We start from the raw sequence: 24,259 nt of genomic DNA, 5'->3' as shown, positions 1-24,259 counted from the left end.
AGAGATAGAGTTTTCCAGACAAGCAAAAGCTAATGCAGTTCATCAGCACTAAACCGGCCTTACAAGAAATGTTAAAAGGATGACTTTAAGCTCTAATTATTAAGAAGAAAACATATGAAAGTGTAATTCTCACTGATAAAGGTAAAGGTATTGCATTAATCACTTACAAAGCTAATATGAATGTTAAAAGACAAAAGTAGTAAAAGTAACGATAACTACAATAATATTAAGGGATATACAAGATGAAAGGTGTAAAATGTGACCCCCAACAACATAAAATTTTGGGGGGCAATTAAAATGTAGAGCTTTAGAATGTGTTCAAAGTTAGGTTGTTATCTACTTAAAGTAGACTGTCGTAAATACAGATTGTTAGATGTGAGAGCCTCAGGGTGACCACAAAACAAAAACCTATAGCAGACACACAAAAGATAATGAGAAAGGACTCTAAGAACAGCACTAAAGAAAGTAATCAAACCACAAGGGAGAGAGCAAGAGACGAAGAAACAGAGGAACTACAGAACAGCCAGAAACCAGTTAACAAAATGGGAATAAGTACATACCTACCAATAATAACTTTAAATTTAAATGGATTAAATTTTCCAACCAAAAGACAGAGTGGCTGATGGATTAAAAAAACAGACCCATCTATATGCTGTCTCCATTACACACAGACTGAAAGTGAAGGGATGGAAAAAGATGTTCCATGCAAATGGAAACCAAAAGAAAGCTGTGGCTGCTATCCTTATATTGGACAAAAGAGACTTTAAAGCAAAGTCTGCAATAAGAGACAAAAAGGGCATTACATAGTGATAAAGGGCTCAATCCACAACAGGATATAACATTTGTAAATATTTATGCAGCCAACATAGGAGCTCCTAAGTATATAAAGAAAATATTGACAGGCCTAGTGTAATTATATACATATAATTTTCATTAATACATATTTACATAAATACACACACATACATACACACAATGGAATACTACTCAGCCATAAAAAAGAATAAACTCTTGCCATTTGCGACAACATGGATGGACCTTGAAGGCATCGCGCTAAGTGAAGTAAGTCAGAGAAAGACAAATACAGTGATCTCACTTATGTGTGGGTCGATTGGATTTAATCACCTTTCCCAACCGGTAGCACTGTTCGATGATACACTCCTTGTATTTTTAAAGAACTAAATAAACACACTTTAATTTTAGAAAACTTGTAAAGTACAGAAAAACACAAAGAAGGGAGTCACATCTCGTCCTGCACCAGGTGCAGCAAGGGCTTCGCAGCCCATCTCCCCGGACACGTAGAGGTCACAGCTGAGCCTCACGGGAGCCCAGACATGCTGAGCGTTAACTGAAAGCAAATGAGCATGGCATCTTGGCACCCATGTTCACAGCAGCTTTGTTCACAGTAGGTAAACCATGGAAGTAACCCCAGTGTCCATCAAAGGATGAACAGATAAACAAAAAATGGAAATACATATGACCAAATATTATTCAGCCTTTAAGAGGAAGGACACTCTGACACACACTACAACATGGATGAAACTGGAGGAATTATGCTGAGTGAAATGAGCCAGTCACAAAAGGACAAATCCTGAATGATTCCATTTAAAGGAGATCACTAGAGTTGGCAAAATCATACATAGAGACAGAAAGTAGAACGCTGGGTTCCAGGGGCTGGGGGAGGGGAAATATGGGAGTTAGTGTTGAATAGAGACAGCGTTTCAATTTGGGAAGATAAAAATGTTCCCTGGATGGATGGTGGTGACGGTTCCACAACAATGTGAATGTATTTAAATGCCACCAAACTGTACACTTAAGAATGGTTAAGATGGTAAATTTTATATTACGTGTATTCTAACAATTTTTTAAATTGGGGGAAAAAAGGAAACGAGTACAAATTTCTGGTCATAAGCAGTCTAGAAATAACGCTTTGGATTCTTAGCTGATTTGTTCATCCAGGCTCCTTCCCTCTCTCTTCAGGTGCCTGTGTACAAACATCCTTTTGCACACACACACTGCCCTGTTGACCTGTGGTCTGATAACCAAGAATATGTGGAGCAACGAACCATTTTGGGGTCCGTGTATGAACGGGCCTTAAAGGTCACATGACACGTTCCCAGATTACATTAATTTCTCGACAATGCATCTAAGGATCATGCTGGTCTTAGTTTGAGGAACAGAAGGAGTAGCTGCTTTAAGCGTGGTTTGGAGCGTTCCAGGCAGAAAGGTGAGGGCAGTGAGGTCTGGGGACAAGGAATAACTTGAATGTGATGCTTCCTAACTGAATGCAGAATTCAGTACCCAAAGGAAAAGCACGGAATGAACCCCAGACCCTTGCAGCAAAGACAGGACTCATGTGCCACTCAGACTCTACAGGTTTTAAAGAACGAAGCTTTTTACACTGTCCTTGCACAAGCCCAGCTGGCACAGCGATGAGTGAGATACTATCACCCACCTTGGAAGGGCAGCCAGTGTCAGAAGAAGGTGCTCCAGCCGCCCTGGAGGTGTTCGTCCTCGCCTCTGGGCTGTGCCTCTGCTGAAGGGGTGGAGCTAGTGTCCTAGGGTTTTGGTGGAGCCGGAGACTTTAATTTTCTCTGAACCTGAAATGAGGTAAGGCCGAGGTGTCAGAGCAGGCAGGCTCCAGGGCCATGGAATCACTCACGTCCTCTCAGACAACACTTATCCTGACCTCTTCAAACAGCAGAACGCTTTCTTCAAGTAAGTTCTGGGCTGTCCAGAGCAGAATCCGTCCTCGCTGAAGCCCACGGGAAGGTCTGCTGACGTCAGGGTCGGGGGTGGAGATAGCGCCGTCACGTGCACTGCTGTTAGCAGCTTGCGATTCGCTTGGGCTTTAGGGCTGTCCAGCTTTGAAAGTGTTTCTTTCTCACGCTCCTTAACCTTTGTAGGGTGTTCGGCCCTTCCCAGGTTGAAAAACGCTGCTGGAGAATCTGAAAGTCAAACATAAGTTGCGTCAGTTTGCCGCTTCCTTCGATTTGTGGGAATCACATCAGTTTAAAGCAGCAGGCCTGTGGGATTCCTGTTACAAGGACCCCACTTTCAGGTGCTGCTTCAAGTGCTTGCAGGTGTTGCCGGCCTCTTCTCCCTCCCCTCCACCAGTGAGCAACCTCGGCTGCACTCGGGTTGATTGAGCAGCTTCCCCGTTTCTCTCTCACTGAGGTCATCTGTTATCCCACGTTAAAACATTATTTTTTAAAGACTTATCTTCATGGAGAGGTAGTGTATGCTAGAAAATAAGTCAGTAACTCCAACTTAGATCTGGCTCTGCCAACCACCGTATCATATGGCCTAAGAAAAGTCATTTACCTCTCTGGGCCGGTTTGCTCATCAGCAAGAAGCAAAGCCTAACTTATCTCTTCCACAGGATTGTCAGACTCAGGTGAGCAAACTGCAGGTACTAAGCAAATGCAAAATACATACTCTCAGAAACATTTTCTACTGAAACATCCAAAAAAAAATCACACCTATTTCTTATTGCAACTCTCAAAACTTGCCTTTAAAGAAAGCCTCATTTACCATCAAACAACGTATAAGGCACAAGGAGTATGAACCTTTGTTAAGGAAGCAGCTCAGGAAGGCACGTTTCTTAGTCGACAGGGCACAGGTGCTGGATTCGGGCTCAGGTCACACCTGAGGCAAGTCTGCTCCCTCTGGCATCACCACTGAAGTAGCTGGGAATGACGAATGGATGAGTGAGGTACCTCGTGGCTACAAGTGCCCGTCCACAACCACACTGGTCGCCATCTTCAGTGGCTGCATTGCATACTTAGCATGCCACCATTGCACGTGATCAAGAGGTTTTGAATATGTATCCTTTAAAATTAATACAAGTCAGAAAGCACCTCAGCCCCTGCTCATTTGTAAAATTCCTGTCAGGTTTTACAAATGGCGATAATGGAAACAAGAAGTTAATCAAATTGAATTAATAGTTACTTCTATTAAGCAACGCTATCAACTTAAAAACATAAGCATTCCATGTAAAAATAGTTTTGCAATTCAAATTACCAAGTTAATAACCAACACTATTCTTTGCACAGTCGTTAAAAACTTAAAAATAAATTTTATTCATAAATCAAATGCACAAATTCAGTTAATCCTAAACTAATGTTTCTTTATTACAGAACGAAGATTCAGACAGGAGTCTTGAAGACTTCTAAGGACAGTTGATGAGTTTGCGGGTATGTTGAATTATATCTCAGACATTGCTGTGATTTAAACACTAAGATATAGTGATATATTTAAATTACCAAGATATTTGGATTTTTAACTAATCTATCCAAATATTCAGATGCCAACCGAATTTGCAACAGAAAAAAAAAGCTATTTGATCTATTTACCATCTTTTCATTTCAGGTTATGATTTTGTAACTAGCACCTGGCGAGGAATCAATGTTAGGATTTAAATCTCTAGGGCAGTTCACGCTTCAGTCTGTGGCAATTTAACGCCAACTCACAGGTGGGCTCAGGTGAAAATATGAGAACGAATCAGGGGGAAGGGGCTGAAGCAATGTAAACACAGACCCAAGCCACACACGCTTGTACAAACTCCCAGAGCCTCCAGTGACGAGGGACTGAACCACTGAACTCAAAAGGTCCAACATGAAAGGCTGATTTTGACAAATTTTGGAAACCTATAGTACGTTATACAGTAATGAAGACCACATTTATCCAAAATCATGTCATCAGAGTAACTTGTTCTAGCCTCACCCTTTTCTTTTAGATTTTAGGTTTGTAGGGACTCTGCACGTCTTGTACGTGAAAGTGCACCTCCCACTTCCCTAAAGCCCCTGAAGTGAGGCAGACACACTTGATGTGTGTAACATATTCTGACAGCTTCAGATGAACTCAACAGTCAAAGCACTTCACCTTGCTTTACTGCGACTCAAGCTGCCCTTTGCATTTTTATTAGCATCTTTCTACTACTGGACATATCATCTCAATCGATATAAACTATGATAGGCAGACAGATATATATAGCACATACCCAGGAAAACCCGGTCCAAAGGTACTTTACTGCTTTAGGAAGAAAAGTCTGCAATATTATCCCGATAGTGAAATACTTATAAAATAATGTTGCTGATAATCTTAGACTATGCAAACAAATAGTGTCTTAGCAGTGAGAAACCACTACTGGAAGAATATAACATTACCAAATGTAGGTAGCAGCTTAATTTTTTAAATAAATGAATATTAAATTTTAAATCAAAGAAAATTAATCATTCTGGCACTGTCTTCCTTCACATTGCTTATCCTCATGGGCAAAAGGTCCTGACCATGCGGGGTGCATGGAGAAATGTAATGAAAGACAATCTCTTAGACTTTTATGCTAGTCTACATAGTTTGAGTTACAACCAAATGAGGTGGACTTTATATCAGAAGGCAAAAGACTCTTATGGTTACCCTCAAGAATATACTGTGTTCTGAACTCTTTGAATCCGTCTAGTCTTTTTTTTAATTGAAGTATAGTTGATTTACAACACTGTGTTAGTTTTAGGCATACAGCACAGTGACTAGGCTTTTTTGCAGATTATATTCCATTATAGGTTATTACAAGATATTGGGTGTCTAGTGTTTTTCTTGTAGACACTTTGGCAACCCTGTAGGGCAGGAATGCATTGATGCCAAACTAATAATCTATTCTTACACAAGTCATTGCAAGGAAGCAGTTAATTACTAATTAACTGTCCAGGAATTGGCAAAGACCCATTCTCTATTTCTAGTGCATTGAAAATAAAACATATTATACTGAGGCCATATCTTATGAAACACAGAAGGAATCACCTCTCCCCACCTGCCATTTTGTGAATGGAAAAACAGGCAAAGTACAGCCAGAACCGGCATAGCTTCTCAGATGGCAGAGTAAGGTTAAGTAGTTCACACCCTGAACTTCTTAAGTGTTGAGAAATTAGATTGAGGATATCATTTAATTACACTGCAACCCTCAGACATTATGGGTATTTTGATCCTGGAAATAAGATATGTTTCATTTGGACAACAGTGTACAATTCTGGGAATTCCCCGGCAGTACAGTGGCTTTCACTGCGGAGGGTGCAGGTTCAATCCCTGGTCGGGGAACTAAGATCCCACAAGCCGCGCGGCACAGCCAAAAAAAAAAAAAAGTGTGCAGTTCTAAACATATATTTAAAGATTCATTTCTAAGTGGGACTCAGATAAGAACCTGTAATCACAGTAATGTCAATCTACTTTGATTACTGAATAGATCTCATAATGAATTTACCAAGATTTTCCATTTTCGTTTTTAAAATTCTGAGTTGATTCCATGTTGTAACAATACATCTACTTTCAGTATCCCAGCTTCACCTTTAGTCATCAAATCATCTAACACAGAATGTTATGTAGAGGCCAAAAAATTGGCAATGCCAATAGCTAGGATATGGTTAGAAAATTCTACGTACTGGGTGTTGATATATGTGTATCCTGCTTACTTCTAAATTAGTGGCTTATTGGACCAAGATGGTCATTACCACCACCTGTGAAGAAAAACAAGGTCAGCAGTGAAATATAAGGCAACAAGGAAACAGGGCACCAAGAACTACTGTGATAACAATGTGAGTTCTGGTGCGAGGCTATTGATCTTCTGATTAGTTATGAGAAGGGCACTCACCTTAGAGCTGAACGTAGTGAAAAGGCCTCTGCTAACATGCCTGGAGTCATGTGACTGGAGTGGGGAGGAGCCACTGGCCCGGCTAAACTTAGGCTTCCCCAGTGAGCTTCAGAAATTCCTGCATCAGCTGCCCTCCTTCTTTTGTGTAAGTTGTCTTATTGATGTACGTAGCCACTCCAGTTAGTTATTTGAAAGCACATATAAAATCTAGACAAAATTAAATTTTAAAAATAACCAAAAATTACCTTCCCTGCAAAACGCATAATTTCTTTAAAATGATCTCATGACTTTCCCAGTGTTAAGAATTCTTAAGTCATCTTCCACAAGACAACAGCAAACTGAGGATAAATCTCCTGTCCTTTTCAGGACCAAAAGTGCTTTCCTTGTAATGAGAAGACCTTAAATCTAAGTCTGCATGGAAACTCCTTCTAGAATCTGTGAGATGTAGTCCGAGTTTGATATCATATTAACTTGTGTGTGTGTTTGTGTGTGTGTATGTGTGTCAGTATCACTATTTCATAGTCAATGTAGGATTTTCCGGGTCTTCAGTCTAACAATTCTGAAAGCTGCTCCACAGAGGACTGGGGAGGCAGAATGAGTCAACTTATCTATAAACTCTAGCAAAACTGTTGTTTTTACGGATTTTACAACTCAACTAACGCTCAAGATAGATCTATATAGAAACATTGTTTTAAGAAAAACTACCGAATCATTATTCGTTGCTATTATTCAATTTTCTCCAGATTATGTTTAGGCAAATGGTAAATTAATATATTAAACTTTCCATATCGTGGACTGTAAACTGTAAGCAACTAATTTCTGAAAAAATATATTCATTTATGACAACTAATTCTGAATTTGCATTTGATAGTATGACCACATGATCTGTCTTAGTTTGTTCATAGCAAACATACCTATATAGCTGGTTTGATTTATAATTTAAATATTGATAAAATTCTAAATTTTAATTGTTAAAGTTTTCCTTCTGAAAAGGAATTTATGTAATTTTTTGTTTGTTTAAAAGTAAACGAACACTGCTCATGATTTTATGAGTCGGATAAAGAAAAGTGGTTTGGGAAGCACCTCCTTTAACGGGCTGTGGAAAACGTGTTAGCTACTGTTTAGCAGCGTTATATACATTTTCCCTCTCAAAACGTGAGCTAGGGGACTTCCCTGGCAGTCCAGTAGTTAAGACTGCCTTCCAATGCAAGGGTTTGAGCCCTGGTCAGGGAGCTAAGATGCCACATGCCTCCTGACCAAAAAACCAAAACATAACACAGAAGCAATGTTGTAACAAATTCAATAAGGACTTAGAACAAAAAAAGTGAGCTAGGCCATCTGAGTGAATGGCGTTAGTGTTTGTTTTCCACCTGCCAATATGGTGGCCTTAAGAGATCCCTGTCAGATACAACAGATTTGGATTTGGATTTTAATCTACTTTACAAGGTAACCCTCCCAGATATCTGATTTTTAACTTTTAAATTTTAAAAACTAAGTAGTAATTAGGACAGGTTATCAAAAACTAGAAAAATTCTAAAGCTGAGATTTAATAACTGCATAACAGAAAAAATAGATTCCAGAAGTATAAATCAGCAGGTGTGCTACAAGGTGAAGCTTTATGTTAAGGAATGCATGTTTAGATATTTACTCTCAGCACCTATGAAAAAGGAATTGGTTTGAGAACATTAAAATTATAACTATCAGTAAGAGAATGAAATTAAGTTTAAGTTTTTAAGACTAAAGAAAAGTGGGACTTCCCTAGTGGTCCAGTGGCTAACTCTGCGCTCCCAATGCAGGAGGGCCGAGTTCAATCCCTGGTCAGGGAACTAGATCCCTCATGCTGCAACTGAGTTCACATGCCGCAACTGAAGATCCCAAATGCCTCTACAAAGATCCCGCATGCCACAACTAAGATCTGGCCCAGCCAAATAGATAAATAAATAAATAAATATTTAAAAACTAAAGAAAAGTTTTCTGGCAGTACCTCATAGTTGGAATTTTTATTCCTTAGTTGATAGTTCAGCAGGGACTCTATTTAGTAACATGGGGAGACATTATAAGATATCTAAATAGCAAATCTGTGTGTACTTCTTTTATTGTTGTTCTAACCAGGACTTCCCTCCTCTCACTTTTCATTCACAACACATCATGTCATTGAGTTCATTACGCAAAGCATTTAGAACAATACCTGGCACACAGAGGGCACTGTTACTGTTGGTGCTGTAACCATCTAGGATCAGGATGCCCTGTATATCTCGACACCCTAAAGGGCTACGTGTGCGTCTAGAGAGAGCAGACAGAGATTTATTACAGACAGTACTGCATCAGTTAAGGGACATGTCACCGTGGGGGGTGAACTGACCTCTGAGTAGGGTGACCAACTTATCCCCACCTGCCTGGATGCTCCCAGTTTGGGTACTGAAAGTTCAGAGAAATCCCTCAGTCCTGAGTAAACTGGTACAGCTGGTAACTCTACCTTGGATCCCATTTCTTCATCTTTAAAATGCAGGTAAAATAAACCCTACATCGTAAGAGTATTATGAGGCTTAAATGGGGAAATACGTGAACATAGGAATGTATCATACCAGCTAAGAGCATGGCGCTCGGCCCTCAGGTATCGCCCTAGCTCTTTTCACCTAACTAGCTCCCTGCCTTGGCCAACTTACTTAAGCTCTCCATGCCTCGGTTTCCTTTTAGGCAAAACGAGATACTACCATTTACCTTGTAGGATGGTTGAGAGTTAAAATGCATGTCAGCTGTGCACAGCTGAGTAAGCACTAAATAGATCCTTATCATTGTCGTTAAAATACTCAGCCCATTTCCTAGCAATAGTAAACTGTGGATAAATGTTTATTATCTACTAGGAAGGTCTGTTTAAAAACAATGTAAAAACTAGGTTAGTTTTGGGGCTGTTTTTTCTTTTCTTAATTGGTCGGGGTTGTTGCTTTCTTTAGTGAACTCTTAGAAAGTTGCACATAATCATCATATGTGAAGAGCTGTTGGAAAAGGGTAACAGGAGGTGGGCGACTGCCCTCCCTGGCCACACACCCCTGGGAACTCGGGGGCAGAAGAGCAACTGTCTACTGCAGGCCTGGCCCAGCTGCTGCCCAACTACAGCACAGCGTAGGATTTCCAGAGGTCTTATTTCAATACTGAATGAAGAACCAGAACCACATGGCTTCTGCAAGGGAGACTGAACCGGCCTGAGCCTGAGGGAGAGGATGATGTGTCCACAACACCAGGGAGGCCAACTGACAAGTCTCATATGAGCAACAGCCCTTTCCTGAGAACCACCCAGACCAGGAATTCCTGGGAGAGCTCCTTGGCCCGGGAATGCCAGTCCAGTGCGGTGGTGCAGAAGCCTAGTTTCTGTGGTTACCTGGTGGTACGTGGATGAGGGTCTTCTGGCCCCTGTGGGCTTTTCAGGACCGGCCTGGCCTCTTCACTGATTGGCTATGTTTTGTTTGATCTCATTGATGAGGGTGAAGGGGGAAGAGTGGGCGGACACCACCTATACCATGTAGTCTTCAAGCTACTGTGGTACCAACACTGCCCTTGTACCCAGCACTGTCCTCGACACGGCCACCTCTGCTGTCTGCCTGCCCTCATGCCAGCCCTGTGGCCCACATCACAGAAACTGAAGGCAGGTACTCCTGCCGTTGTGTCGGACTCCGAGGCCTACTGTCCTCGAGAGCTGTAGGGTCCACACTCAGCCCTTCCTACTTCATTCGCCTGCAGCTTTCTAGAGAAAACATTCATGGGCCTTAGGACAAGGTGAAATCAAAGCCAACTTGCTTCTCAGCTGAGTTGCTAAGGCAAAATCCGACAGACTGAGATTTGCTAGCAGTTTCACTCTGGAAGCAGCATGCTGAGGGATGCGTGGGAGAGCAGTGATCAAAAGAAGAAATAACCAAAGGTGTGGGTGGTGAAGGTGCTTATCCTGTTATTTGGTGGATGAAAAGCTTTCTGGAGCACTCCTGAATTACTGTCTCTCATTTATTAGTCACTGTAACAAATGAAGTGATGTGGTTCCTAGTTATTAAAAAATAACACATCCGAAACAAGGATGTGTTAACAGAATTCAGAAGCTAAAATAGTATCCTACATTCTAATTTGTCTTTCACTGAATAGACTTCAAATATGTAATCTGGGGGGGAGAGGGTAGGAGAAGGGAGGCTTTACTACGTGCAGCAAGGAGAACACGGAGGATCTTTCCTAAGCAGTGTCTCCAAATATGAAATATTTTTAGAGTTCATGCTACATAGATTACAAAATTTTTTAAAGTATACAATTATTCGTAACCGTGGTAATAAAAAGGATTGTCTCCTTTCCTTCTCAATTTCTAATCTTTTAATGGAGTAGTTTAAAAAACCTCCACCACTATTAATCTATAGTTTAGTTTTTCATTTTCAAATTATACATAGGGACTTCCCTGGCAGTCCAGTGGTTAGGACTCCACGCTTCCACTGCAGGGGGCACAGGTTCGATCCCTGGTCAGGGAACTAAGATCCCACATGCCGCACAGCAGAGGCAAAAACAGTACTAAATTTACTCATTTTTTACATTTGCAAGAACTCCCATGTACTTTTTGAAGCTCAGCTTATATCAAATTTTGATCCATAAGCCTAAAACATTATTTAATAACCAGTAACTAGCGTAGTATAAAAAGACTCCACATCGAAAGCTGAAATACAATTAGAAATCAGAATTCCTTCATCACAGTGGTTCTCCTCAGGGGCTGATGCTGCCCCACAGGGACACCTGGCAGGGACACATTTGCCAGCCCGGGGGGCCCGGGGGGTGGGTGGAGGTGCCACTGACTTGGAGGGTAGAGACCAGGGATGCTGCCCCGATCCTGCAGTGGACAGGACAGTCACCCGAGCAAAGAATGATCAGGCCCCAATGCCAACAGAACCCCTAACGTGCACAACTGAAGGGAGGGTCAAACCATGCACACGGCAAGCTGCGCCGTTCAGCAGGGCACAACCTGGAGAATGGCCGACTCCCAGCCGCTGCCAGACACGGCAAGGATCTCTAGCCACATCTATTTTGTGACCCTGTAATTAGCCCTTTTGGGTTGTGCTTATTTTCACAATGACAAGTAATGTTTTTTAGAAAATAAATATGGTATCTACTTCTACGTTTAGATTGTTCCTGAGTCACCATGATGTTTTAACAGTTAAAAGAATTAAACAGTTCTACTTGCAGTGGTGTAACAAGTTTTAATTCAAAATAGACACTCTGAAAACAATAGGTAAAAAAAAAATAAACTTGAACAAGCTCTTTGAATTTACAACAGAGCACACCAACAATCACACACCAGTTTCACGACTGCCTCAAAAACGCACATTACAGCAATGACATGCAGCTATATTTCAAAAATCCATACGGTAACATTATCTTATTTCCCAGAGACTGTCTTATCTTCTGAGTATGTTGCCCAGGTGCCTCTGCTGTGTATCACCAGCACTACGACTTAAGGTCTAAACTGGATGGTCTCCATTACTGCTTCTGGTGCTTTAAGTTATTTTATATTGTGTGAAAAAACTGAGGCTTAGCTGTCCAAAGGACAGTAATACACTTGAGCTCCTTAGCAATACCCCATCCCAGTAACCTGGACAGCTAGGCCATGGGAAAGCCCTTTTCCCCAAAATGAATACATTTACCTCTAGGAAACTGTCAGAGATTTAATACACCAACCAGGAGACTAGCTCCAGTCTACTCATTTCACCCTGACCCCTGAAAACCGGTGTTTAAATTTCAGTTAGTAGCCACACTCAGGGGTCAACATTTCATTCCTGAGTAACACGGTCCTTCCCTTTCACTGGTTTATGAACAGTTAGGTTAGGAGGAGAGCTTGTGTGTGTGTTTTCAGTGTTTGTTCTAAAGGCACTAAAGATTTATTGTCATATCTTTGAATGGAGAAAAGACTTATCAGCGTATCAAAAAGAGGGGAAAAGTCTACACTGAGAAGTATTTTTGTACCTACAGAATTACTTTTATTTGTAAAATAACTCTTGACTTATGAGCTTTAATACCAGACTTCAGGTTCAGTATATTTTTAACAAATGAAAACATTTGGTTTTCTGAGTTACAATCAAAAACAGCTGTTAGGACAAACCTGAAAAAACGTAAATCGAAAGTATAATCTAATAAGCAAATACCTTACAAGAAGAAATCAGCATAAGTTAATGCAGTGCATCCTTAAGGAACCAGACATGTCACAGGGGCTTCTACTCACTTCTCTAAACATTTACTGTATCATCTGCTGCTACTTGTGAAGCTGAGGGAGAGCAGTTTTAATTCGCAGTTAATCAAGTATTCTGAAACAAGCTGAAATTTCCTTAAATGAAAAACAAACATATATAGATTTCAGTTTTTATCATACGATACTGACACTACTGGGAAAACAAGGCATGCATGAAATATCAAAAGATTTAATTTACATGACAGAGGAAAAAATGAAAAACAACTGTTACAAAATCAAGCTGCAGGAAACAATAAATTTGAAAGAACTATTCAGTTCTTTATATAAAAGTCTTTCTGAGCACCTGAAATAAATCTAAAGAGCAGCATAAAGACCACTGAAATTGATTAGTTCAACATACAGTGAAGAAAATAACATTTTTAAAAATCTCAATTGAAAAAGACTACTAAGTATCTAGTACTTTAGATTTCCTAATTTTTTTTTACAAGTTTTGTGGTTCATAGTCAAAGTTCAATCTGTGTTTAACATTTTTAAGTTCAGACATATCAAAGCCTAAAAGTACAGAAGGCTTGTGATTTTTTATTGCTTTCATGCAAATATACCTTCTTTTTCCAAAAAATGAAGCCACGTCAATTTTCCACACCCATAAGAGTGAGGATAACAGTTCTATTTCCTTTTTACTGGGATATGGTCTCTTGTGGAAATAATCTCTAAGAAACTGCTTTTTTTCTTCGTAAGAACGGTCTTCATATCTTTTAGGATTTAACGCTAAAACCTGGAGAGCGTCGTCGTGAACAAGGGGCGCCTCCGTCCTGCTTTCGCTCCTCTGTCTTTTAGAAGGCACGGCGCTCGTCGCCTTCTCCGGGGATGGCTCTCTGTCAGCGCTCGTGGGGACAGGCCGCTCCTCGCCCTCCCTCTGCTCCTCAGCCCCAAACTGGCTGTCAGGCATCTTTCTCTTTACAGAAAAACTGGAGTCGTGTATCACCTCACCATTGACTAAAAGCAGTTCACTGTTCTCAATAAAATTAGGCTGGACCTGCAGGCCTGAGCTGCTGTCCTTTGGAGCACTCCGACAGCGCAGCAGGTGTATGGCAATGGCTGCCAGAGTCATGTTGCCCGTGTAAACCCCACAGCAGTGGATGCACTTGAAAGCCGGGGATTTCAAAATCGTGTGCACCGTTGGCATGATGTGGTGCCGCTCCTTCAGATGCAGCTCGTACGCCTCAGCCGTCACGAAGGTGCCGAAGCAAAAAGGGCAGGTCAGCGCCTGGTTGCCAGGCCTCCCGGGCGCACCCTCGGTCTGCGGCCTCACTTTGATGTACACGGGCACCAGTGACTTGGAGTGTATCCCAGCCAGCACGGCCAAGTAGACCTCCCGCTCACCCAGCTCCTCCCTGGGCAAGATGGTGATGAAGTCGAGGTGGGGAAACAGCAGGCTGCCATTGGCATCGACATCCAGCTGAAATCCTTTGTCGCTATAGTCCACGGGCAGTCTCCTCTTCCCTAGGTGCATAACCCTACTATGCTCTGAGAGGCCTTTAATATCATGGAAAGTGCACGGGCAGAACAAGCACCCCAGGCCGTGCACCAGCAAGTGGCGGATAAGCTCCTCCTCTGAGACTAAGCACTTACAGGACAAACACCGAACTGTTTTCTCTCTCATCCACTTTAGAAACGGTGCACATGCCGCCAGCTTTTCCGGCTCCAGTGTTTCAGCGGATTTGGATTCGCTGTGCTTATGTGCCACTTCCATGTGGACCTGGTAGACATTGGAAGGGAAGAGCTCGTTGCAAACTGGACAGGTTTTCCACTGCTTTGCCTGTTTGAGCACCTGATTTGCCTCTGCCACAGACGAAGAAGGCTGAACGAACATATTCTGAGTGGCATTTACCACCACTGGTGGGGAGGGCAGGCTGGCCATGGAGCTGGCCATCTGTGCAGCCGTGCCCGACTGCAGGAGCTGGATGGGCATCTGGGGGGGGGCAACAGTGGCGACACTTCCAGGGGGCACAGGCAAAGTGACAGATACTGGGGCAAGTGTGTATGTGGGAATCCCATTCACTTGTTTCCCTGTGGGTATCAGCTGTCTGAGAATAGAGCCTGATGTTAGGAAAGCGGTGTTTGGCGAAGCCCCGGGTCTGATGGGCTGATGAGCAGGCAGGATGTTGGTACTCACAGACTGATTAAGCTGCAGGACCCCCGGCCTCACTGGCTGGCCCACAGGAAGGACCCCTGACACGACAGGCTGACTGAGCTGAAGAACACCAGAGTTAATACCCTGGTTCACAGGGAGAACACCTGACGAGACCGTCTGGTTGGGAGGAAGGAGCCCAGGTGGGACTACCTGGCCTGCAGGGAGAACCCTCAGTGGGACCGTCTGGCCAGGAGGGAGGACCCGCGGCGGGACTGTCAGCCCAGTGGGGAGCACCCCCGATGGCGCTGTCTGGCCAATGGGGAGAACCCCTGACTGAACCACCTGGCCAGCAGGGAGAACCCCAGAAGTTGCTGTCTGTCCTGAAGGGATAACCCCAGCAGGGGTCATCTGTCCCGCAGGAAGGACCCCTGACGGGACTGTCCGACTCACAGAAATCACCCCTGGCGAGACCGCCTGAAGAACTCCAGGGGTGACAGAGGGATTGACAGGAAGGACACCGGACACAACAGGTCTATTTACCGAGAGAACTCCAGGCCCAACTGGTCTGCTTATGGGCCCAACAGGCTGGCTGAGCGGCAAAACCCCCGGGCGGATGGTCTGCTTTATGGGGAGGACGCCGGTTCCGACCGACTTATTTACAGGTCCCACTGGCTGACTCAAGGGCAACGCAGGAGGGTTTGCTGCCTGATTAAGTGGAACTCCATGAGAGAGAAAGACAGGCTGAGGTGTTGAGGGCGGCAGAGTAAGGTTGCTCTGGCCCACTGGCAGAGGACTGGAGACCAGAGTCACATGAGACTGGGCAACGGCAGGCGGGGAGTGGGTGAGGCTTCCAGAAGCGCCCGAGGCCCCAGTCACCGGGGGGGGTGCACCCTGAACTGGCTGTACCACAGTTTGGCTCTGACTGTTCTGTGGCAAGGCCAGGTGGAAGCAAGGAGATGTGGCTGGGATGCCCGGAGCACTGCTGTTGGGTGGTACAGCCACACGTGCAGCTGGTTTTGGAGCAATATGCATTTGCTTCAAAAGTCCAGTCTTCTTAATATGTTCTGAGATCACAGACCTAAGCTTATTCTCCAAATCCCTGTGTATATCCGACGTCAAGATGTGGTACATTAAAGCATCCTGGCTGCTGGCGTTGGCGCTGCACTTTTTACAGTAATACCTGTCGGATGGGGGCATCTTCTCTGTAGAACGGGGGTCGTCAGCTCTTGGTTGCTCACCCATCTCCTCAGTTCTCAGGCCAAAGTAGGAATTAATTAAGTAGTGAAAATGGGCTACCAGCACATGCTTCTTCATGCTGTAGTACAGAGTGTTTGAAAAGTTACATTTTAAACATGTAAAACTTATCACATCACTCCTAGATGATTTAGTTTCACCTAAAATATTCACAGTGTAGTTCTGGACTTTCCGAGCAGGTGCATGAAACATTCTGAAGTGCCTCCCCACAACTCTGGGTTGAGAGGAAAACACACAGTTTGGACAAGGGATCACCAGCTCTTGGTCAATTTCATCTTCATGGTAACGATGTAAATGATTTTTGAATGAAGTAAGCACTTTTGTGGAGTATTTACAGAGGCTACAACAGTATGGTTTTGTTCGATATCTCTGTTAAAAGAAAAGAAAGTCAAGCATAGTTTAATAAAACTACCAGATGGTACACCTTCTACAGTTGACAAGTATATGATTCTTTTTCTTCTAACTGGCTAGATCTAGTGCTGTGTTGTAAGGGAAAAGTACCCACAGATAACGTGTAAATAACACTAGAGACCCTAATTCAAATTTTCACATGTCACAAAACAGTATTCTTTTCAATTTCTTTCCTTCTCAAACATTTAAAAATGTAACAACTATTCTCAGCATGTAGGCCATACAAACACAGTTTGGCCCCAAAATCACAGTTAGCTGAACCCTGTTTCCAAGCCAGCCATTAAACCACAAATCTCATTACTTAGTCCTATACTTTGAATTGATGCAGTCCTAACTGCATTAATTAAAATAAACTCAATTTTCTGCACGAAAAAGTTATTGTCTCCCCTTCTCATCCCACTTCTCTTAGTTCCAATGCTGTTTTTACTCCAAATTCTAAAACTTCTGGAATTTATCTAATATAACCAAACTTGCAAATTGTTAACCCCATCATCACTGTCTTCCATTTCCCAGATTCCTGGAGAAGGCAGGAGACACACAGACAGCGCATGGCACAAGCAAGTAGCCAATAAACCGTGCGACAAGCACTGAAGAAAGAGGGACTGTGCCTAACTCACTGTGAATAATCCTGAGGTAAGTTCAGGCCACAGACTGTAACTCTGACAGTACGGTATTTCTTTGTAAGGCAAATACGGGAAATTCAACAAGCTTGGGGCACAAGAACAGACATTTGTACAGCAGCTGGCCAACTGAGGAGCACAGTCTGTTCTAGCATCCAGGAAACCTTGCTGGTCTGACAACCTGGAGCAGTATGACAGCCTCCGGACCCCAGAGCTGGTGCCCCAGGAAACACGGGCCCTAGTTTCACAAAGGAGGGAGGTTAAGGTGCGGACAGGTTAAACACTGGGGCAGAGGCCTTCCCGTTCTGCAACCCTTTTTCCAGCTACTGCAGTGGCCACAGGCCACCCCGCTCCTTCCCAGATCTGTGCTCTCGTGACCGCTCTCTCTCATACACACATACGCATACTCCCCTCCAGTGGGTTTTGTCACGTTCTCTCCTAGTCATGCAGTTTTCCTCTTGGGTCACTGGTCAGAGAAATCACCCAAACTCATTCAACAACATGTTACTACTGCCTTCCCAGCAATTAGAAATCCCGGGTTCTGGCACTTCAAGGAGGATCTATAATAAACCTAGGGCAACAGCCAACCACAGATCACAAAGTAAAAAAACATTTTTCACTAATTCTGACACACTCTTCCCCCCATATTTTAATATCTCTGAAATCTGAAAACACCTTACAACTGACAGTTCAATGCTGCAACACAGCTTAAGTGTGAAGTATTACTTTAGTTTCATTAGTGGTTCATTTTAAAATGGTGCATCTTATACTCCACAAAATGCTGTACTGAAAAACCAGATACTTAATGAAAATTACACCGAATTAAAGAGTCAATAGCACTTACTAACAACTTGTTACTATCTGTTAGTATTGAACAGATCTTTGGGTTAAGAAAAGATTTCTTAAATATGACACCATAAGTATGATCCATAATAGAAAACAATGATAAACAGGACTTCATCAAAGTAAGAAATCTGCTCTTTGAAAGACACTGTTTAAAAGATAAAAAGACAAACCACAGGCTAGGAGACAATATTTGCAAACCACATATCTAATAAAGGACTTGTGTCCAGAATCATTTTTGTGGACATGTTAAAGTCTCAGTAAGAAAACATATAACCCAATTTTTAGAAAACTGGCAAAACATTTTAAGCATCAAATACTTTAAAGTAAAGAGGGTATCCAGATGCCAAACACACAAAAAGATGCTCAACATCATTAGTCACTAGGGAAATGCAAACTAACACCAGAGCAGATACCACTACAAACCTATTAAAATGGAAAATAAATAGTAAGTCCATAAGCACAAAATCCCTGACAAAATGTTCAGAGAAAAACTTGTATGTGAAAGTTCTAGGACAGTGACCAATCAGAAACAATTTGAGCGTGAGACCTTGGTTCACTGTAACAGAGTTAGAAAAAATAACCAAGGAGAGAAGCCGAAAAGAAGGGGAGTCAGGTGTTCTGGGTGCTGGTGGAAATCCTGTCCCTGTGATAGTCCCTGTCTCTCTGTCAGCCTAAGGCCTCGTCCTCAGGTCCCACAACAGCTGGGCTCCATCACCTGATATAACCTGAGCGTCTCAGTCCCAAACCCAAAAGTCCAACACATCTCACTTCTGTGCAGCATGAGCTACATAATCCAGCAGGGTCACACTTTTCTGCTATGGTGCCCGAAACTGTCTCTGTTCACATATCCTATTACCCAGAGACAAATTAAAGCAAGAAGCTACCTACGGCACAGAGAGGGGTAAGGTACTAAAACGAGCAGACAACACAGCCTCCACCATGCCAGGCAACAGTGGTTTATTGGTTTTTTTTCTCAATATGGTATCTACTTAACAAATTCAATCTCCACTCTTTCATATTGTTATTTAACTTTTTATGCTAGGCCCTATTCACCCGAACAAAAACATAAACTCCCTGAGGAAAAGAACCCTAACTTTCACCTCTTTGTATCAAGCACTCAAAGTTTTACCTAGTTTGTAACAGGAATTCAAAATATGTTTATTGATGAAAAGCATAAATTATAAATTATATTGCATGTTATGTTACAGAATCTTTTAAGAATTCGGATGAGAAAAATCAGGGAGGCCCAAGAAAATATTCACAAAGCCAAGGTCTTCAAAACAAGGCATATTTGAATAGCTATGAGCTGTTCTGAGCAGAATAACCAAATCAAAGCAGTTTCAAGGAACCCTGTATCTGTGGGTAGAGAGGGGAGTTTCGGGTTAAGGAGGATAAGAGACACAAAACAGGGCAGAAAGCAGGACTCAGGAGGACAAGGTGACAACGGAAATTTTTTTAAGTAAAATTCTGACGGAGAAATGACTCACTGGCTACAGGAATTTGTTGTTAAAGCCAGAATTCCCAAGGTCAACACGGTCTGGCCAAATGGGGGTGGGGAGCGGTGAGGGGAGGCAGTGACGTCATATCTGTGACGTGCTGGTTTGACGCTGATGAAGGTGCTATAGGTCCAGTGGCTGGGGGGCAGGAAGGGTGTTCCAGAAGAAAACACTTTAAGAAGGAGTATTCAGCGGTATGTCACATATTTTAGCTCGAATCTGCCTAAGTGTGAGGCTTCAAAGTATTATAAACTGTGTTCCTCGATTCAAACTCCATATTCTTATTTTAATTTTTGAAACCAGGATGTACCTTCATTACATATAAAGTCATGACATTTCTTTTTACTGAGAATAGTTATATAAATCAGAAGCCCTTCTTACATCAGAGACATATAATAATCAAGGACAAATAATAGTTTCACTACATCACTTTACCAACTTGATAGGCGGAAAACTCTCAAAGCATCAATAATCCTATATCACAAAACGTTTAACTTTGTTTTTCTTTCTACTTCCCTGAATATTTACACTACACCTCCTCCTCCTCCCATTCATTCATCTGCAACCCCAAAACATATGATGTTCCTCAGAACTAAATTGACACTTACCCCCAAGTTCTTAGGAAACATGAAAATCAAAAATGAAAATACATACCACTTTCTTTCCAGAAGGTTCCCAGAGAGAAATATCTCCCCATGATGTGTTATAAAAGTACTTCTCTCCTGGATCAAAGCCTTTAAGGTCCTTTTAAAAAGGGAGAAAAAGAGAGATTATTACATAATTTCAGAAGATAAAGAAATATTTAATTAGAACCTGATGGGATTACTTGGCACCTAAGAAATCTACTTGGGAAGAGTGAAATGAAAATGCAGCCCAGGGCAAGTTGTGACAGAGTTCCCATCAAGTTGGAGACCTGGGGAAAATGTTGAAATAATCCAAGTTAATATTACAGTTTTTGTACCTCAGCAGCGGCCTTTTAATTTATACCAAGTACTTACTGAGTTTACACTTGAATAATAAATGAATATGTCTTCCGAGTTTTTACAGTGTCTTAAATTCAATGCACATTTTTTTCTTCCTTTCCCATCCTTTCTTGATTGTAGTTCATTAAACCATCCTATTACAGAGCTGATTTCCTTCCTGGCCGTACTTGTTAGGGTGCTGGATTTTTTTCCATGTATTTAGTCTTCCGTAAATTCAAAAATATATATAAATATATATATATATTTTTTAAAGTTACAGTTTTATAAGAAATAAACAGATGAGATTTCCACAAGTAAGTTTTGAAAGACAGAAACTGCATGAGCAGACACTGTCTTCCATCAGCGCGAGCACCACGGAGAAGAGTGTCAGGGTGGGGAGTGACGTAGGGGCTCAAGTGTGTGGCTAACAACACCACAGGGACGGCAAGACGGAAAGGGACGTGACTCTGAGACACTAAAGCCAGATGCAGCAGGGTTCAGACTGAATTCCGCTTCAAAGAGACAGAGTGTGAAAAATATCTGGGGGCAACTGGAGAAATCTGAGTATGGACTGGGTATTAGATAGGATGAACGTTTAATGACACAGAAAGATGAAGGTAACTGAAAAAGCATGCAATAAAAAAGAGTGACCGCTATGAGCTCACTGTGGTAAATACTACACGCATTTACATGTTTACACACAGAGAAAGCTAAATCTCTGAACGCAGGCACGTGGCATTTCATATTTAATATTTCATATTTCTATTTTCTAAAGAAATGATAACCTGTACTTTCTAACTTTCACAGTATATATTACTGGGTTTTTTAAATAATTAAAGACTATTTTAATATAAAATAAAGAATTAGTTAAGCCAGAGAATGACAATTAATATCACATCTGCCTTGGACTATACCTAGGCTAATACATTGCTACCAGGTCAATTCAGAACTAGAGAAAAGTGCAAATTATTACAAGGATTTAAATTGGATATGGGGCTTCCCTGGTGGCGCAGTGGTTGAGAGTCCGCCTGCCGATGCAGGGGACACGGGTTCGTGCCCCGGTCCGGGAGGATCCCACATGCCGTGGAGCGGCTGGGCCCGTGAGCCATGGCCGCTGGAGCCTGTGCTCCGCAACGGGAGAGGCCACAACGGTGAGAAGCCCGCGTACCGCAAAAAAAAATAAAATAAAAAAAAACTGGATAGAACACTGCTTTTATTGTGAGGTTTGTAACATATATAGAGGTAAAATATATGACAACAACAGCACAAAGGCTGGAAGGGGAAATGAAAGCATGCTGCTGTATACTATATGTGAAGCAGTATTATATGAGGAAGGTACCCACAAAGTATAGCTAATAAGCCAGAAATGGAGATAATATGTAATCATAAAAATATTCATCCAAACGAAAGCAGAAAAAGAATAAAAAGAACAAAGAACAGATAAGATAGGTAAAAAGAAACAGTGAGATGGGAGATTTAAACCCAATCATGTCAACAATCACATTAAATAACAGGGGCTGGTAAACTGTTTCTGTAAAGAGTCAGATGATAAATATTTAAGGCTTTGACAGCCATGCAGTCTCTGTTTGATACAACTACTCAATCCCACCATTGTGCACAAAAGCAGCCATAGACAATATGTAAACACTAATAAGCATGGCTGTATTCCAAGAAAGTTTATTTACAAAATGGGCAGCAAGCCAGATTTGGCCCATGGGCCATAGTTTGCCTACCTCTGGTCTAAACACTCAAATAAGAGGTAGAGAATGTCATATTGGGTTAAAAACCACGATCCAATTATATGCTGTCTACGAAAGTCTCACTTCAAATACAAAAACAGCAAATTTATCAATGCCTGCAACTTTCTTTGAAATGCATCAAAAAATAAGATAAAATGATGAGTGTAGATACATATTCATGTTAATTTTGTAGACTTTACGTGGTAGGTACATGGGTTTTCACAGTACAAGACTTTCAGTATCTCTGTAGGCTTAAATTTTTCATAAGAAAATACTGGAAAAGGAAGAGGGAAGCAGTAATGTTCTATGACAGGCGATGAGAAGGGTTTAAAGGAAAGAGTGCTTTCCATTGTCAGATGCAGGAAAAAAAGAGCTAGTAAGAAAAAAACCACAATCATTAGGAAATAAATGGATTAAGAATATTTCAATATATTTTTGTACATAAGATGTAGAAACATAGGTTAACACATTTTTAAAAATCTGTTTGTACATATATAGGTCTCAGAAGATTGACATGGGGTGGGTTCAGTGCACTCTTTTTGTTTAAGCTTCCCTAATTTAGATGCAGCAACCCCAAATTTGTAAACATTGGTTGAAATGTTCTCATCTAATCTGTAACTCGATGCAAAGAAGTGCACTAGTTGCCTCAGAAATGGCAGCTCTGAGCAGAACAGCACAGAAAGGAACGTGGTGCAGTGCAGTGAGAAGCAAGAGCTAGAGTAGTCAAGCTTTTGCACCAAAGGCAAGACTGGGAGGAAAAAAAGGCTTACAAGGTAATAACCCACAAGGTGACAAAAAGGCGAAAATGATCATGGATCCAAACTTCTACTAGACAGTCAACATTAATTCCTTCTATCTCTAACTCCCTCAATAAATCTGATAGATACTTTGACACTCTAACCTAGGGACCTTCTTTTTTTAATCCCCTTTTTCCCTACCGCTTCTTCAAAGCTTTCTGGCCTCCATGTGACAGTATTTGTATCTCTGATAGCTGTTAATTGAGAAAACAGAGGATGACAAAAGCTGATAGGAAGAGTAATACTTTTAAATAAATTTGGATAATATTAATCACCTCAGTATCTATGAACATTTGATATATAACAGTAATTTAATGGGAGAGATTACTTTCAATTCTCAGACAATGCTTCATTTGAATTTGCAGCCACCAGAGAAATTGTAGTACTCCCTAATAACTTCATGATTCCTCAAGGGTCCACATCATACATTAGAAATCTCTCCTCTAAGCAACACACACATCATACACAGAAAGAACATCCAATGTCTCTTCCACTTTCCCACTGATTACATGTGTTTTTTTGTTTTTTTTAATCAAGCAACCCAGTACTAGTTTCCTCTACACTTTAATGAGATTCAAGGGATGGGCCTGCCTAACGAGGCTGACCAAGCAATGAAAAGGATGGTCAGGACCGATCCCTGATGTGGGTCCAGCACACTCAAGACATGCCACATACTCTCCTAGTGTGAGTTCTGAAAAAAAACTTCTTTTAGGGTTTTACATGGGGAAACCTGAGTAAAATAATGAAGGTAATCGAAAACACACTAAGGGCAAGTGCAGAAGAAACTAACACACCATTGTAAAGCAATTATACTCCAATAAAGATGTTAAAAAAAAAAAAAAGAACAGAGTTGGAGAGCTCACACTTCCCAATTTCAAAACTTATCACAAAACTAGGGTAATCAAAAGTGTAATACTAACATAAGGATAGACATAAAGATTAATGGACTACAATTGAGAGTTCAGAAATAAATCCATGCACCTATGGCCAAATCATTTTCTACAAGGCCGCCAAGTCCATTCAATGTGGGAAAAATTAGTCAAATAAATGGCACTGGGACAACTGGATTTCCACATGCAAAAGAATAAAGTTAGACCCCTATATCACACCATATACAAAATTAATTCAAAACAGATCAAAACCTAAACA

The 24,259-nt window shown here is 41.6% G+C and overlaps 1 protein-coding gene across 10 annotated transcripts in view; it reads right to left on the bottom strand.

Annotated features, from left to right (window-relative positions):
* Positions 1-1,509: 1,509 nt before the first annotated feature.
* Positions 1,510-24,259, bottom strand: part of ADNP2 (ADNP homeobox 2) — a 37,285-nt gene continuing 14,535 nt past the window's right edge. For 4 of the 10 annotated variants that reach the window (XM_027118846.1, XM_027118847.1, XM_027118845.1 and 1 more), the window contains 2 exons: positions 20,267-20,356; positions 11,850-16,608 (listed from right to left, as the gene is read on the bottom strand). In XM_027118846.1, the coding sequence (XP_026974647.1) occupies positions 13,333-16,608; positions 20,267-20,356 (3,366 nt within the window). In that variant the 3' untranslated portion in view covers positions 11,850-13,332. Of the gene's footprint in view, positions 2,601-2,689; positions 3,832-6,643; positions 6,851-8,831; positions 8,927-11,849; positions 16,609-20,266; positions 20,357-24,259 lie in introns of those variants that run through there. The other 6 variants (XR_003435318.1, XR_003435316.1, XR_003435317.1 and 3 more) reach the window with 6 other exon arrangements.

Source organism: Aethalodelphis obliquidens, unplaced genomic scaffold, assembly GCF_003676395.1.
Source record: "Aethalodelphis obliquidens isolate GAN/ISIS:26980383/991018 unplaced genomic scaffold, ASM367639v1 scaffold19, whole genome shotgun sequence".
Classification (NCBI taxonomy): Eukaryota; Metazoa; Chordata; class Mammalia; order Artiodactyla; family Delphinidae; genus Aethalodelphis; species Aethalodelphis obliquidens.
The sequence above is the reverse complement of the archived record's forward strand: the minus strand, read 5'-3'. Positions and strand labels throughout refer to the sequence as shown.